The sequence below is a fragment of the Taudactylus pleione genome, unplaced genomic scaffold, assembly GCF_031769625.1.
Source record: "Taudactylus pleione unplaced genomic scaffold, aTauple2 ptg000019l, whole genome shotgun sequence".
Taxonomy (NCBI): Eukaryota; Metazoa; Chordata; class Amphibia; order Anura; family Myobatrachidae; genus Taudactylus; species Taudactylus pleione.
The window spans coordinates 19,456,464-19,475,100 of NW_028284421.1; the positions used below are offsets into that span (position 1 = coordinate 19,456,464).

At 44.4% G+C, this 18,637-nt stretch overlaps 1 protein-coding gene across 1 annotated transcript in view; it reads right to left on the minus strand.

The window, feature by feature from the left end:
* The window catches only part of LOC148540387 (long-chain fatty acid transport protein 2-like), a 102,678-nt gene that overhangs the window by 17,824 nt on the left and 66,217 nt on the right, over positions 1 to 18,637 (minus strand). Inside the window, exons 6-7 of the mRNA XM_088443614.1 lie at positions 17,171 to 17,261; positions 14,702 to 14,900 (exon numbers count right to left, since the gene is read on the minus strand). Of these exons, the coding sequence (XP_088299740.1) occupies positions 14,702 to 14,900; positions 17,171 to 17,261 (290 nt within the window). The remainder of the gene's footprint in view (positions 1 to 14,701; positions 14,901 to 17,170; positions 17,262 to 18,637) is intronic.

Consider the following 18,637-nt stretch of genomic DNA (forward strand, 5'->3'; position numbering starts at 1 on the left):
CTGGAATCACCAAGACCTACCAGTTCTTACTTCGATCGTACTGGTGGCCGACCATGAAGAAGGATGTCACGGAGTTTGTCCGCTCCTGTATCAAATGCGCCCAACATAAAACTCCGCGTAGACAGATGGTTGGTCCTCTTCGTCCCTTGTCTATCCCAACTGCTCCATGGACCCACATCTCAATGGATTTTATTTCTGAATTACCTCGGTGCAAGGGACATAACACGGTATGGGTGGTCGTGGATCGCTTTTCTAAAATGGCACATTTTATCCCGCTCGTTGGCCTTCCTTCTGCTCCTCAATTAGCAAAAATTTTTATTCGAGACATCTTCAGATTACACGGTCTCCCCAGGGAAATAGTCTCTGATCGAGGTGTTCAGTTTACAGCCAAACTCTGGAGAGCCCTGTGTAGTACCTGTGGAATCAAACTGAACTTTTCCTCAGCCTACCACCCACAGTCGAATGGTCAAACGCGAAGGGTCAATCAAGAGCTAGAGACCTTCATTAGGCTCTTTGTGTCATCTTCCCAGGATGATTGGGTGGACCTCCTGCCATGGGCAGAGTTTTCTCATAACTTTAAATTCCATTCTTCCTCTAAATCCACTCCTTTTTTTACGGTTTTTGGTAGACATCCACGAGTTCCAGATTTCCAGAAGCTTCCATCTATAGATGTTCCAGCTGTGAATCAAGAGATTCAATCCTTTTCAGTTTTATGGAATAAAATTCACTTATCTCTAAAGCAATCTTCTAGGAATTACAAGAAATTTGCGGACAGGAAACGTTTGGCGGTTCCCCTGTTGAGAGTCGGGGACAGGGCCTGGTTATCTTCCAAAAATATTCGCTTAAGAGTCCCGTCCATGAAACTTGCTCCGCGTTTTATCGGTCCATATCGTATCATTAAGATAATCAGTCCGGTAACTTATAAATTGGAACTTCCCCCTCAAATGAAGATTTCAAATACTTTTCACGTTTCTCTCTTACGGCCCCTGGTGCTCAATCGTTTTCAGAAGTGTTCCCCTAAATTGCCTCAAGTCAAGACATTACAAGGCACTGAATTTGAGGTGGAAAAGATCTTGGATTCCCGGCACAGGTTCCACACCCTTCAATATCTCATCGATTGGAAGGGCTACGGCCCTGAGGAAAGGGCCTGGATCAGAGCCTCTGATGTACACGCTCCGCGACTAATCCAGAGTTTTCATAGGCGATTCCCAGATAAGCCTGTTGGGTGTTCAGTGCCCACCCTTAAAGGAGGGGGTACTGTCAGGGCTCAGCCGGGGATCGGCGCCCGCTTACTGCACTGCCGGCTTCCCCTTTCATCCTGGGTGGTCGGTCGGCCTTCGCGTCGGCGGGGGAGAAGCTGAGGATTCTCCCCGCTTGCTGTGGCTTCCTGGAGGGCTGGTGTCCGGCATCACTAATCCGGACATGGGCGCCGCCATGACAGTCGGCCCATGCGACTGGATCCTTCCTCCTGATAGACAGGTGCACAGCATCAGCTGGAAACGAGCCTAAGTGTTCCCCTGGGTATAAAACTGTTCCACAGGTTATGGGAAATTGCCTGAACAACGGTTGTCTCCTAGCGTGCCTTAGTGAGATCCCGGTCCAGGTTCCTATTCATCCGTACATCAGCAGTGTTACCACCTTTACCTGTGTGCCTAAAACATCTCTGGTGAATACCCGTGCAGCAGTGTTACCACCTTTACCTGTGTGCCTAAACATCTCTGGTGAATACCCGTGCAGCAGTGTTACCACCTTTACCTGTGTGCCTTTACGTCTCTGGTGAATACCCGTGCAGCAGTGTACCCACCTTTACCTGTGTGCCTATACGTCTCCGGTGAATAGTCGTGCAGCAGTGTTACCATCCCCACCGGTGTGCCTCACGTCTCCAGTGGGACATCCGTGCTACAACATTTACCGCCTCTACCCGTGTGCCTTCTATCTCTGGTGACGTCCCAAGTAACCGTGAGTCGCTTCCCACTTTGAAATCCTTATTGACGTTTTGATCCTCGTATCAAGGTGTTTTCTATACAGTATTTTAAGGGACTGTGTTGTGCCTAACAGGCATATCCTCGCTGGGCCACGGGTGTAGTGTCTCTATCCCTGCAGGGCTTGGGTACCTGGTCAAAAGACCGCGACCTGCTCACGGGGTGCAGCTAAGCCCATATCCCAATTAGGGGGGTCACTGGCGAACACCATCCTGTGGGTTAGACTCCGCACCTTTGCCCAGGTCTCGCCAACACTCAAGACCTGTGGATGAGGAGAACGTACATCCAGGCCCCTCGTCTCCGTTTCTTTCCCCAACTTAGGCCCACCACGTCCTCTTCTCCAGTTTCAGACGTGACAGATAGCTGTTGATGTGCTTTTGTAAGGTATGATTCCTTGGACCAAAGGACAATGTTTCCTCCTTTGTCTGAAGGTTTATGATGACATCTTCCCAGTTTTCCATCTCTTTTAAAGCTGTTTTTTCTTCTTTACTGATGTTACTCTCTTTATATTTGTAATTATTATTAAAGATATCATCCAATTCCTTGGACACTTGGTCCAAATATACTTATACCTGTGGACAGATATGTAAACTAGGGGAAAAGGATGACTTTTTTCGTAGGGAGGGTCTTTTACTACAGAATCTCCACTCTGAGAGTTGCTACTTTCTAGGGCTAATTCTTCCAACGCTAATAGGGCATCATTTCTTCCTTGGTATAACTGAAGAGGGGTCTGCTATTGATTTTGATCTTTCACTTTGTGTACCTTGAACATTTTTTTGAAGTAGGAGCTTTCTTACAAATAATTGAAGATCTTTTTGTACATTAAATCTGTCCGTGTTTTTACATGGGGAGAAGCTAAGGCATTTGGAAAGTATGTCCAATTGTGTGGAGCTGAGAATTATGTTACTTAGATTAATAACTTGGGAGAACTTCCTGATTTAAAATTTCTTGTACGGGCGCCTCGCTCTCTGTGGATATCTTTCCCACTCTCTTTTCTCTCTTGTTTGTGTATTTCTTTCTCCCTCTGCGTCTGATCTTCTTAAATCTGGAGGGCCATGTTCTACTGGGCCTTGCCCTAAAAAAATTTGCCCGTTGCCATTTATGTGGTAATATGTTGCTAGATCCCTCTCCTGATGATTCTATTTCAGATGAGCTATATTCATTGTTCTCCTAGGTTCGTTTTCTTATTGGTCTTAGATTCCATTTAATAACTGTATTCGGAACATAGTCATTCTTATCTCGCATAAATTTATGTCTCTTTCTGTCCATAAGTGCTTTTTCAAAACGATCTAAATCATTCTTATATTTTTCAGACATCTTCTGGAAATCATCTTTCTCTAATAAAGTGAGTGAAATACTTCAATTATTTATTTCCAAAGTGTAGTGTTCCAGAAGTTTTGTATCATGTTTTATTAAAATTTCCATAAGTTCCCTTGAACATTTCAATAAGGATGTTTCCCACTCTTTTCTGAGTTCATCTTCTAATTCAAAGGAGGGACATAGTTTTGTTCTCAAACCACGTGGTGTCATGTAAGATTTTAGATCATTTTCAAAGTTTGATTTATTCCAGTAGGCTTTGGTTTGTTTATACAAAAGATTTTTAAGTTCTATTAGGTTTTCAGACCAATGTTTTGATTTTCATGTAATATTACAGCCTCCAAAAACAGAGGATCCCTGTCCCTTATTCCAGCTCTCTTTTCTATTGTCTAAATCTTTACTCAGGCTGAAACTCGTCATACTAGGCTCCAAAAAAATATTAAGGATACCTACTTTCAAATATAAAGATGATAAATCGCAATTAGCAATACCATAGGTGGATTAGCTTGATTAGTATCTCAAATATTTATTCTTGTGCTGGGAAAGGAAAAAGTTGCTAATAACTTATAAGAATGTAAATTATATGCATGAAACAATAATCCTGCACCAAGATTATTAAGTAAAAAATAGTATTAAGGTGAGGATGCTATATAACATATTAACAATAATTCAGATTTATATTTCATATATTTGATGATGCCACCTACTGATTAGAGTGTATAGACCAAAACTTTTTCAAGAAGAAAGATAATAATTTTTAATTGTTGCACTCACATCCTCTCATAACATATACTGTGTGTATATATAACAATTTTTATTAGGTATGTCTTAAAAAGACCAATATCCTATGGTCTCAATATGTTAAGAGTGCTAAGGTCCCACTCTGTTTCTATTATATGAAGAGAAATATATTTGTTATTTTTATATAAGAATTATATGTCCTTGAATAAAGCTAAAGCAAAATATAATCTTAAAATCATAAAGATATAGGACCGTATTCAATTTGAGGCGTTAAGTCCGGATTCGCGGTAATTTACCGCCGATGACGTCATTATCGCCTGTTTTAGGTTTACCCCGTATTCAATTTGAAAGACTTTCCGCCTCTGAAAAAAATTGCAGAATTGGGGTTTTGGGGCACAACGTTTTGGGAACCCCCGTGCAGCCTTCAGACAGTCCCTCAAAAGTAATCTGTGTCAAAATTTTTATTTATTTTAAAATGAAGGACACCCCAAAAATTTACTTTGAAAAAGGGGGCAAAAAAAAAGGTTGGGGTGCAAACTTCAAAAATAGCGAATTTGAATCTGGGGGGGTCCCCAAGTATGCCCCAAGTGTTTTTTTATTGCAGGTGTTTGTGGCAGGTGGGTTTTTCACAATTTTTTTAAGTAATTTTAGCAACTTTAAAATATGCTGAACCCCATTTTCAAGTACCCCAAATTTGATGGGCATAGTCGTTTTGCCCTAAAAAAACTTCTAAATGCTCTTCTGCATAACCTTATTCAAAGCCACATTTATGCACCTGCTACGGCTATTAGAAACCCCGACTTCCTTCAGGAGTTAAAAATGGGGATACCCTTTGTCCTTCCCTATGTCTACACTTCTTTGGGGGGGGTCCCTAAAATATTTGCTGAAAATTCCCATTTTGTTTAACCTGTAAAAAAACGGGGTAAAAATGTACTAAGAAAATGACATAAGGTCCCCCTCCGGGGCTCCAGGTCCAAAGCATTAGCACCCCAAAGAAGGGTCCCCCCCCCTCCCGAGCATCACAGGCTTACGATGAAGCCCGGGGCTCTTCCCCATACCCCTGGTTTGGTGGGTGTGGAGGTAATGGGGGGGCCAAATAATGTCAAACTATTGTGTTTTACAGTGGAACTACAAGTGCCAGCATGCCTGCCATTTTGCACTTGTGGAACAACAAGTGCCAGCAGACATGTGGAACCTGTAACTTCACTGTAAAATAAATGGTTAAAAAAAGACAAAACACACACTCCGTGACAGTATTACTTTATTACACACACCTACCCACTCACACATACTTACGTATACCAGATGTGTCTGTCCCCTTGTCCAGTAGAATATCCTTAATCAATAGCTCTGCAAAGAAAAATTCATACTCGCCTATATCCTGGCGCTGGTCTCCGCAGTAATCCAGGTACTTGGCAAAACAAAAAAATTAGTTTACACGATCCACGCAACAGCTATCAGTATGTATGTTGCCACACATACTTATAGCTCCTGAATGCCAGCCGATGGAACATGCACGGAGCTGGCAGTCCCGAGAGCCAATCAGTGGCTGCGCTGACTGTAGAGCGGCCGCTGATTGGCTCCATCTACTGACAGTTTCCACAGTTGGGACTTAAAAATATGCTAGTACCCATTTTCACGTACCCCAAATTTGATGGGACCATTTTAAAAACGAAAAAAATAAGCTATATGCTCTTCTGCATCACTTCTTCAAAGTCGGGAAAAAAAAACACCTGCCGCGCTATTTAAAAACCTAACTTTCTTTTGCAGCCAAAAACGGGGGTACCCATAGTGATCCCCCATGTCTGGACATCAAAAGGGGGGTACGAGGATTATTTCCCAAAAATTCCAGATTTTTTAACGCCGATCCAAGTATCGCTGGGTTTAGTTTTCACCTACTTTTAAATTGAATATGGGCATACGAGGGGACCGCGCGCGATACTTTAACGCCTACAAAACAGGCGTTAAGTCTGGGCCACGTTAAATTATCACGGCTCGGCTCATATTGAATACGGGCCATAGAGTGATAAACAAAATAAATTTTATAGTTCATTTAATACAATGAGCCACTTATGCTATTCTCAGGGAAGAATGATATATAATACAAAGCCCTATCTCTATTCGTAGAGATCACTATATTGTATCTGTTAGCTTGGCCTGCAGTTACAGTAATTCAAGGATGTCAGCCGCGTGTTCACTCAGTGGCGTCACAAGGGGGGTGCGGGGGGTGCGGGGGGTGCGGCCCGCATCGGGTGTCACTCTTCAAGGGGGTGACACCAAAGAGCAGCGCGCACACACCCGCGGGCTGCACCCCATCTGCACTCCCTTCCCCGGCACCACCGCACCCCGCCGCTGCCTGGAGTCACTCACCGCGTCCAGCGTACAGCGCCACACACAGACACAAAGCGGCCGGTGTGGGTCTGGACGCCGGCCGCGGTGACGTCATCACGCATGTGGCACGCCGGAGGAGAAGAAGAAGAAGATGCACGCCCGGACATCGTGAAGAGGGGTAAGTACTATTGCACAGGGGAGGGGGCACAGCATAAGGGGTGTTACTGGGGGCACAGTATAAGGGCACTACTGTCTGGGGGCACTACTGGGGGTACTGTATGGGGGCACTGCATAGGGGCACTACTGGGGGTACTGTATGGGGGCGCAGTATAAGGGCACTGCATAGGGGCACTACTGGTGGTACGGTATCGGGGGCACAGTATAAGGGCACTGCATAGGGGCACTACTGGGGGTCTGTATGAGGACACAGTATAAGGGCACTACTGTCTGGGGGCACTGCATGAGGGGAGCTCCTGGGACCAGGCATTGTATAAGGGTCACTACTGGGGGCATTGCATAAGAGCACTACTGGGAGGTGTACTGTATAAGGGCAAGCTACTGGGGGACACTGCATAAGGGGAGCTCCTGGGGTATTGTAAAAGTGGCACTGCATAAGAGCTCTACTGGGGGTACAGTATAAGGGCACTACTGTCTGGAGGCACTACTGGGGGCACTGCATAAGAGGAGCTCCTGGGGGTATTGATGAGGAGCACTACTGGGGGCACTGCATAAGGAGCACAGCGTAAGGGACTTTAATACAGCACCTCCTGTAAAGGGCTCATAAGGGCTTAATACAGGGGCATTGTATAAAGGGGTATAATACAGGGGGCAGTGCACAAAGGGGCACTACTAAAGGGGTAACTGCATAATGGGCACAGCTACAGGGGGCATTGCATAAGGGGCACTACTACTGGGCATTGCATAAGGGGGCACTACCACAGGTGGCATTGAATAAGGGGCACTACTACTGTGGGCAGTGTATAAGGGGCACTACTGTGGGCATTGTGTATAAGGGTCAATAATGTGGTCATTGTGTAAAATGGGCACTACTGTGTGCCAGAACATAAATACGGGACACTACTTTATGGTGTAATGTGAATCAGGGGCACTATGTTTCGGTGTAATGTAGATTAGATTGTGCTACTGTGTGGAGTAATTTGAATTTGGGATAGTATTGTATGACAATGCCCCTTTCGAGATCATGCCCCTTTTTTGCACCACACGCCTAAGGCGCATGCTGTCCTTTTATTGATAAATCACTGAGGAATGGGGGGGTTGTTCCACCACGTCTCTAGGTCCACTTTAAGCACTGCTACCCAGAATATCGGGCGTGGCATCGTCACCTTGGTACCGAATTTTTATTTTGGATGGGGGGGGGGTGTCACCGGGTGCAGCACAGCACCGGGTGACACCAACCCTAGCGACGCCTCTGTGTTCACTGATAAGTTTTCGTACTTTGAACATGACGGATTGTACTTCTAACTATATCTCTCCTTGCTAATGTTAAACAGCTCCACAGTTTTATATGCACATGTCCCTAGGGGTAACTGAGTGCTGGCTATTACAGTGTTATATAAACACAACTCGTGTTCTGCCCTCCCCGTAATCTCTGTGCTGTTTGTTTCCTAATTACAGCATGTCAGTGTAAAAAGACCTGCACGATTCCACTATATTAATGGTTTTAATCTGTTCAAGATTTGCTCTGTATTACAGATGGCATTTCCGCAGAGTCATACAACTTTCACGCACATTTAAATAGACATAAATCAGTACACCTATATTTAGACAGTGCACAACCACATGCCAATGCCAATAGACAAGCTTTCTCAAGACATAGGAGCACTAGCCCATTTCAGGTTTTAAATACCATATATCAGCCCATCAAAAGATGGAGGTAAGTCTCCAATCAGAGAAGAGAAGGAATTATGACATCACTCATACGTGTTCCGAATGTTAAGATACAAAGAGCCAGCCCTCACTAACTATGTACTCTGTAAGAGGTGTCAAATAGGATGAACATCGATGTAACGTTTGTTACATATTATATTTTCTAGTTATATTTGCTGTTAGGTGCTGCAGATATTACTACCCCACAAGCTCGCTGCCTTGGTGTCATTCTTGACTCTAAACTGTCCTTTGTTCCCCACATTCAATCTGTCTTAAAATCATGTTACATACATCTAAAAAACATATCCAAAATTCGACCATACCTCACACAAGACACTGCAAAAACTCTAATCCATGCACTTATTATTTCCCGTATTGACTATTGCAATAGCCTCCTTACTGGTCTTCCCAAATACAGGCTATCTCCATTACAATCCATTATGAATGCAGCTGCGAGGTTGATCTTCCTTGCCAAACGTTCATCATCTGCTGCCCCACTCTGTCAGTCATTGGTTGCCGGTTTTCTACCGTATTCAATACAAAATACTTTTACTTACACATAAGGCTATTAACCAAACCACACCAACATACATCTCTCCACTCATCTCAAAATATCTCCCAACCCGACTTCTCCGCTCAGCACAAGATCTGTGTCTCTTATCCCCATGCATTACTTGCTCCAATTCATGGTTACAGGACTTTCTTTGGCCTGCACCCACTCTATGGAATGCCTTACCACGCACAATAAGATTTTCCTCTAGTCTCCTATCCTTCAAGCGTTCCCTGGAAACTCACCTCTTAGGGCAAGCTTATCAGATTCCAGAACTGCCCACATAACCTTCATAGCTTCCATATCTAATTACATCCCCTTTCACAGTCCATACATAACCTCACACATAGTCTATCTTTCACATCCTCCTGACATTTGGCCGACATTCCTGTGTGACTGGATCATGCAGCCCACCAAGAAACTGCACATTCTGGCTGGAAGAAAATGCAATATATAGCACCTATCCTTATGTATCAATGCCTATTTCCCTATAGATTGTAAGCTTGCGACCAGGGCCTTCCTACCTATATAGCTGTCTGTTATTACCCAGTTTTGTTCTATTAATGTTTACAATTGTAAAGCGCAACGGAATATGTTGCACTATATAAATACTTTTAGTAAATAACTAAAAATACAAATATTTCATGCATAATATATGTTATTACAACATCTATGATATGTATTCAAAAGGGTGGATATACCAAATTATTATTAATATAAAATATATAGATATATAAAATATAATTGTTAATAGTGTCAAATAAAACATTCTTTGTAGTATTTTAATTAATTACATATATTATGAAAGGGTGAATATACTAGGTTATTATTATAAGTTTGTAATGTATGTAAATATATAATATCTAACTATTACTAGTGTAATTCAATTTTTTAAATGTTTTGAATTAATATCCTAAAATCACAGTGTACAATCCTTTAAAAATAAAAAATATGTAATATAATAATATATATTCAAAATAATACATTATTAATATCAAAACATTAATTCCCACTTGCATTGTTAGTATACCATTTACCATCATACATATATGTGGAATTAAGATGTCAGTGTAATTATCAATCAAAGAATCTCTTGTGTTACACAAAATCAATTTAATGATAATTTAAAATTTAAATAAGTGTACCCACTTCAAACTAAAAAAATATATGAAAAAAGTGCAAAATGTGTAAACATACCAATAATAATAAATATATTGTGTATATATAGCTGTGTTGAAGAAACATAAATATATAAGTGATTGTGATAATAAAGTATTCTTTCTATCACATAACTCCATATGTGAATAATGTAAGAAAATATGAAATCCTATATGTGCGTGAATGTATGATGTAAATCCACTTATATAATCATATATTTGTTGATGTTTTGGTATCTTTGACAATGTGGATGGTGGGCTGTGTAGAGGGACACACAGACAGTAACTTCCCTGAAGCCTCCTGAAATCCACTCTTCTCCTCTTTACTTGTGGGTCATGCTTCTCGTCGCCAAATGTAGATACCTTCATCTTCCCTCCTCACTTCACCGGCCCCATCTTCTGGGTACACTTGCTTGCCTGGTGGGTTCCTGTAGCTGGTGCTGCTGGGAAATACAGCCTCTACTGCAGAGACACTGAATCCCCAACATGATCAAACTATTGATTGATCGGGCATTCACTGCATAGGAGGCAGGGTGCGTCGGGGCCTCTCAAGAGCATGGGACCCAGTATATGTGTCCCCTTAGTTCTCCCCTGTTGCCGGGCCTGTACCCTATCCCTAATACCGTAAGCCATACCGCTAAACCAATACTAATGCACAATAAATAATACCCTAACCCAGTGGTTCTCAAACTTTTTTAAATCACGGCGCCCTAGAGTAACAGCATTGTTTTCATGGCACCCCTAAGTTTGTTTGTTATTAAGAGATTCAGAAAGAAATGTAGCAAAGTCAAATAAATTGTGCTTACCTGTCATCCTTAGGTTCAGTTATATGGTGGTGGACAGGTTTGTGCGTCTGTTTGTCCACATATTTACAAATCATTGACCCTAAATAATTTGATTTGGTGCTGGACCATCAACCTGAGGTACCCCTACAAGTGTCCCAAGACACCCCAGGGTGCCAAGGCGCACAGTTTGGGAACCACTGCCCTAACCCCTAACCTAACTCTAATACCCTAACCCAAATCACTGTAAACCAGTGATTCCCAATCGCGGTTCTCAAGGCACCCTAACAGTTCAGGTTTCAAAAATATCCATGACTGAGAACAGATAATTAAATCAAAATGACCGAAGTTCTATTTAATTCACCTTTTCCTCATTCATGGATTTCCTTCAAACCTGGACCGTTAGTGTGCCTTAAATCAAATATACCACTGACCAAGCCTAAATTTACTAAGATTAGGAGTTTGTGTGAGTTTGCAAACTCACGTGAGTTTAGGCATTTGTTTAATCTTGCAAATTTACTAAAGACAAACTCGAGTGAGTTTGATGTGAGTTTTTTTTTTTCACTGTTAAAAACTCATGTGAGTTTGCAAACTTGAAAAAACTCACCATCGGCCAAAATAGGAAGTACTTTAGATGAAATAGAAGCAACTCGCAAATTTACTAAGAAATCAAGTTTTCAATCTCGTGTGAGATTATAGCAAACTCACTGTGAAATAGAAGTTTTCAAATAGACCACCTCCTGAGCTGCGAGTTTGGCAGAAACATACACAGATCACTGTGATTTGTGTATGTTTCTGCCTGTATAAGTAATATAAAGTGTTTTTATTTTTTTTAAAAATGACATAGGGTCCCCCCCCCAAAAGCGTAACCAGCCCCAGACTTGCCAGCCAGTCCTGGTTCCGAAAATGATGGGGAACAAAATTAATAGGGTTCCACCATAATTTAAGAACCAGCACCAGGCAGCAGGGCCAGACCTGGTTTTAAAAATAGGTTGAAAAAAAATGGCGTTTAGTTTTCACCTAGTTTTAAACCAGCTCCAGACCCTTTCTAGTGTGGGGACTGATGCCACATCCAGGGAAGCCCTTTCAACGGGCCCTCCAGCTGCAGCATCAGCCCTGACCGCGAGTCAGCTCCGGGCCAGGGATCCCTGGGGCATTGGGGACCCCTCCAATAAAGGGGTTCCCTTCTCCAGGGCACCCCTGGCCGAGGCTGATAGCCTGGGGCTATCCCCGCCACCCCTGGGTGGTGGGTGGCGGGTTGATAGTTTAGGTTGTAGTGTGTAAAAATTTTAATAATTCACATTGTCATTACAGTGGAACTACAGGTCCCAGCAAGCCTTCCCCGCATGCTGGTATTTGGAGATCCACAAGTACCAGCATGCGGGGGCATTAAGGGGTCAATGGTACATGTAGTTCACCTGTAAAGAAATGTGTAAAAAAAACACAACACACACCGTGAAAATAAAGTTTTATTACATACATACATACATACATATATATACATACATAATCACATGCTCCCAGATGTTCACGTCCCCCTTCTCAACGTAAAGTATCCAATACTCACCTTTTCTCCCACGATGTCCTCCGCAGTAATCCAAAGATGGCCCCAGAGACACTGTAACAAGACGCTACAACATATTGTTACAGAGTATCGCTAATGGCAGCCCCGGGATTGAGCTATCATTAGTGCTGGGGCGGCAGCCAATCAGCGGCGACTTCCATTAGTGGTCCGGTCATTGGCTGGAACCCACATGGGCTTAGCTGCCGAGCAGTGTCCCAGTGTGTCCCAGGGACGGAGGGGTGGCGCCAGACCCGGGCCCCTCCATCAAGCCCTGGGCCCAGGTAATTAGTACCCGCTCCCCCCCCTCTCGGCGCCCCTGTCTTCGAACCACCCCCCCTGTCACCATCCCCAAACGGTGCTTCCTGTCAATCACTCTGCGATGGGTCTGCGTAGTCACTGCAATCGCAGTCCAGATCGTAGTTGCTGGTTCGTGCACGTGTGCTGCGATGCATGCAACAATTAGCCGATTGCGTGCATATTAGCAACTGTGATTCTTACTGAATAAGGCCCTCAATCTGCAATCTCTGACTAGCTTTCTATATATATTTAAACACATTGTGCATCCATATTAGGGACACCAGACATGTGGCTGAGACATCAACATACGCTTCGCTTTCAGAGCTTCTACAAGGCAACCAGAGCCCAGGGCCAGATTAACAATGGGGAGGATGGAGCTCCAGCTCCAGGCCTCCACATAAAAATAGGCCCATCAACATGACAGTATGATTACCAGATGCCTAACTGGCCATAAATTTTAAGTATTTAAATAGTTTTTCTAGTCCACTCCCCCCCCCCCCCCCTCCCAAAAAAAAATGCAATTTTACTATTTCTATGTAGTTAGAATTCATAGTGCAGGGGGTGTACACACCAAGGTGACTCTGAGCACACTCACACAGCACCGATCACAGCTCTTCCCCTTCTCAGTATAGGCCGTTGAACATTTTCAGCTCCAGGCCCATGTGGGCCTTAATCCGGCCATGCCAGAGCCGTAAAACCCGGTAATTCCAAAGCAATTCTTTGCGCAATCAGTCAGCATCTCCCTGTCCTAGGCCCCCATTTACAGTATTAATTATCGCTATTGCAATACGATCTGGGCATGACATTACCGCCCCTGAAATCAATGCAGTATGCGATCATAGCGCCTGGATGTATCATCTGGAGCATGCAGGGACTTCTTCTGAAGCCTGTTCCTGCTAAGTGCCCAGAGAGCTGCCGGGGCTGCTGCGCATGCACAGCCGCCATTGCTGGGGAGCGTCATTGATAACTTTTATTTATTTTTGAAACCTTTCATTTTTCATACACATTTAAGTTTTTTTTATTTTTTAACCATTATTTCACTGCTATATGTCTATACATGACAACTTTTAAAACATATCAATAAAAGTTATATGTGCACCATATACAGACCTATTTTATCTTTTATAATTGGAAACTAGCGCTTCCTGGTCTGTGGTCGCACCCCCAAGCCATCGTTATAAATAAGTAAATATTATTAGGTATTAGGGGTATCCCTTTGAAAACGGACTCATCATATACAATATATATTTCCCCAGTGCAGACACAGTGGGCCTCTGAGAGTGCGGGGTGGGTCCGCGTGACATTATGACATGAAGCAGTGTGTGCAGTGCTCCTCTAGGAACGTTTTACAGAGGAACAGCAACGGAGCCTAGTGCCAGTGTTAGTGATATTAATACTGGTCTGAGCCCGGTTACTGAGCCTCTGTAAACATTTAAAGATACAATTGGAAGACAGCCTTGTGATTGATGGGCCGGATTTCATGGAGTCCGGCCACAGTCCCCTTGGGATCCGCTGGGCCCTCGACAGGCACTCAGGAAATCCGGTCCTGACTAATAATGTTGGTACAGCAGGGGTGAGTATTAGCAGCATTGGGCATAGTTACTGGAGAATATATGCTAATGAAATTACCTTACTGTTATACTGTATATTCCCCAGGAAGTAATCCCTTTGTTGACAGGTATGATAAATAATTTTTTGGAGGAATTAAATTACTCATCTTTTAACATTTTAAGGACTATTTCTGTGCAAAGAAGAGTATGACAATATAATATTTTATGCCATTATAATTAGCCCACACCGCCATCAACCAGGTCTATTCTGCAACTAGACTCGCGTAACTTCTGGGAGAGCAGTTAATTATGATAATCATTATTATAATCAAATTGCAGCATTTTTGTAATGATTACTTACCCTATTATGCAAACATCAAATGTAAAAATTAAAATAAAAAATAATGTAATTAAGACATACAGTAGTATCGCAGAACTGTACCATTGCAAATGCTAAATGATGCTGTTCCATTGCTAAAGGAAATATGTTTAGAAGACTGAAGGATAACTTTCAGTGCTGAAAGAATGCAGCAGATATCTCACCGATATGTGTCGCCCACACGATCCTGGAAATAAATAAATCCTTCTTTGTCTATCATTAGCAGGTCTCCAGTGTTGAAATACAAATCTCCCTTTTTAAATACATTTCGAAATCTCTTCTTCTCAGTCTGAGACTCGTCTCCTGCGTATCCCGCAAAAGGAGTGGTAACAGTAATTTTGGTAATTAGCAGCCCAGTCTCACCTGTGATCAAATCATAGTATAAGTTACTCATTGTTACCGTGGAAATTTGTAAAAGCTGGATTTATATTACATATACATCAAGGGCTAGATCTACAGTATACTATATACTGTATGCACAAAATGCCAGATCCATATAAAAAATGCACTAAGCTGGTTCTATACTAAATTCAAACACAGTTTAACACTATATTCACACAAACACACCTGGATATTGCTAGATCCAGGAGCATATATACTGTATAATGCGTGCAGGGTGTGCAGTGCACACGGGCCCCTTAGTCCAGGGGGGCCTACACCGCACACCCTGCACCCATATTTAGTTTATAGTATGTGCAGTTTGGTTTTACTCTGATTTACTCTGATATGTTCGGATCTCAAAAACTGCATCATATTGGCTATCCGGCTGCCACATGTTTTGGACAGCCAATAAGATAAATCCGAACTAATCCGAACTTGCGATAATTTGGCGATAAGAACCGAATAAAACTGAACCTGCACATCTCTAGTTTATACTTACCTTTCCTTTCCACAGTCTTAAGAGTGCTGCTCTGCAAAGCAGCAAAAATCACAGGGAAAATGGTGGCTGCCATTTTCCCGGTAATTCGTGCATTCGCAGAAAATATGTCCCCGGGAATAAGGCGCGGGTGCCATTTTCCCATAGACACGCGGTTGCGCAGTAGATTCTGGAATTAGCATATTATCGCAGTTGATCTGCGTGTGTAGTCGCTATTGCATATGCAGGTGCATACGGTAGTGAATCAGGCCCAAAGTGGGGCTTTATTTAGTTCTAATAATGTTATCAGTGTACCACTCTGCAGTGTATTAATTAATATAGGACATCTACAAAAGAGTAGGTTTTTACAAATGCCATTTTTTTAAGTTGCATGTTCTGCAACAATGCAACAGCTTCCAATCCCCCTGATTGCAGGACAGTCTTCCAAAATTAACATTGTCCTTCCAAAAGCATTTCTGCTCACTAGGATTTTTTTTAATAGTGCTTGCAGAGTACCTGTCTTGCTGGGTTGGGCAGCCGCATCCCGACAGGTTTAGGATACCGACACCTGTCGGTAAGTATCCTAACCCTACCCTTACCCCTAAACCTAACCCTCCCTCACTGCTCCCTAAACCTTACCTCTCGCCTAGTGCCTAACCCTCCCCCTAGTGCCCAACCCTAACCCCTAACACTCCCCCCAATACTTAACATTGGGATGCTGGCAGTCGGGATGCTGGTGCCGGGATTCTGACTGGTGTTGGGATCCCAGCACTGGCTAGGTGACATCTCAACTGCCGGGATTTAAACTACATCCCATCTAGCGCCTAATGTAACTTCAGACTGACTTAGGGATGGTCATCAACCATCGATGGTCATCTGTGGATGTCAAATAGTTGTACCATTGATGGCAGAGAACCAGATTGTTTCCTGCCATTGATGGTAGCTGTGTGTCTGAAATTTTTTTTCCCATACACAGTGCTGCACTGTGTGTAAGAGCTGGGATGGTGCAGGGCTGCTCATAGAGCGAGGTGGGCCACCAGCATCCTGGCACACTGTATCTCAGGATGCAAATGGACCGCTTCACTCTGTAGGTGACTTGACATGACAGGCTCAGCAGTCAGCAGCCTTGCAACGCCCCCAGCTATGGCACTCACAAACAGTGTGCTGGGTTGCTGATTGAGACTCATCCACGGGGCCCTGCCCTGTGTCAGAAGTTAAGCGGAGCTGCTTGGCTGCCACGCATGTTCAGAGGAAACTGCCTAGCTGCATAGGCCATGTCTTCTGTGCATGCGTGAATCTTTGACGGTCAACATTGATGGCAATTATCAATGGCAACCGCACAGATGGCCATCCCTATACTGACTGTCCCTTTACTCCTCCCCTTTGTGACAGTTATGGGTTTTCAGAGTGTGTAAGCTGTAAAGATGGAGGTGGCTTTTTATCTAGTACCTACAGTAGAAGTATTCTTTCAGGCAGTGTGCATGGTGTGATTTTTAGAGATTGCTCTTATGTGCAATATGTGCAGTGGGACTTGCAATGTCTGGATCAGCACAGCAGTCTGGCAGATTATTGCCAATTGTCACAAATATCTAAAAAAAACAAGTGCTAATGTGCTAGGTTTGTCTTCACCATACTTATTATTTTTGGACCCATGACCTCAACATTTATTCTACATTTTTAAATTAATTCAATAAACAATATTTCAGTGCATACACTGTACATAAGCACAATAACTCAAAAGCATTTCTGCAGCATAAGATTATTACAGATATTTTACCTCTTGGTACTCGGATAAAATGTCCTGATGCATCTCGCACTGGTTCATTCACTTCCACATTGTACTTGATCAGCTCAAAAGGAAGTATAAACTGAAAGACAACACATTACAAAAATGATTCAATATCATGTTCATACACTGGGGCTGCCAGGAAACAGTTTAGGTGTCCTAAGCAACCCGCTGGCGGTGATGCAGGACAGACAGGAACAAGTTTGGACATCTGGAATGGACTGAAGGACCTGCCAACAATTTCTGACATGTCTACTGTCACTGCATATGATACTGTCACCATTGACAGAATGGTGGAGGATTACATTGGTGACAGCATCCAAGCAGAGCCGGCCCTAGGCATAGGCATAATAGGCTCTGCCGCTGCCGCGATCGGAGCTTCACTCCGACCTGGCAGCGCACCTGTCAGCCAGTCAGGTGACTTTGACCGGTCAGAATGAGCTTCTGCATAGAAGCTCATTCCGACCCGGTCCCCATTATTTAAATGGTTGGAGTCGGAGCGGACCCGCTTCGGCCACTCCGGCTCCACCAACATAACAGCCACCCCCCGCCGCGGCCCGGCTCCTTGTTATGACACGGCACGCGTGACGTCATGCGCACCGTATCATAACAAGGGGCCGGGCTGCTGGAAGGAGAGGATCGAGAGGAGTCGTGGAGAAGAAGCAGCCAAGGTAAGTGGCAGCTCTGGGGCGGGGAGGCTGAGACACGCACTGGGGCTGGGGGGAGAAGGCTGAGACACGCACTGGGGCTGGGGGGGAAGGTTGAGACACACACTGGGGCTGGGGGGGAAGGTTGAGACATGCACTGGGGCTGGGGGGAGAAGGCTGAGACACACTGGGGCTGGAGGGGGAAGGCTGAGACATGCACTGGGGCTGGGGGGGGAAGGTTGAGACACGCACTGGGGCTGGGGGGGAAGGTTGAGACACGCACTGGGGCTGGGGGGGAAGGTTGAGACATGCACTGGGGCTGTGGGGAGGCTGAGACATGCACTGGGGCTGGGGGGGAGGCTGACACACGCACTGGGGCTGGGGGGGAAGGTTGAGACATGCACTGGGGCTGGGGGGAGGCTGAGACATGCACTGGGGCTGGGGGGGAGGCTGAGACATGCACTGGGGCTGGGGGGTGAAGGCTGAGACACACTGGGGCTGGAGAGGGAAGGCTGAGAAACGCACTGGGGCTGGGGGGGGAAGTTCGAGACACGCACTGGGGCTGGGGAAAGTTGAGACACGCACTGGGGCTGGGGGGGAAAGGTTGAGACACGCACTGGGGCTGGGAAGGCTGAGACATGCACTGGGGCTGGGAAGGCTGAGACACACACTGGGGCTGGGGGGGGAGGCTGAGACACGCAATGGGGCTGGGGGGGAAGGCTGAGACATGCTCGGGGCTGGGGGGAGAAGGCTGAGACACACTGGGGCTGGAGGGGGAAGGCTGAGACATGCACTGGGACTGGGGGGAGGC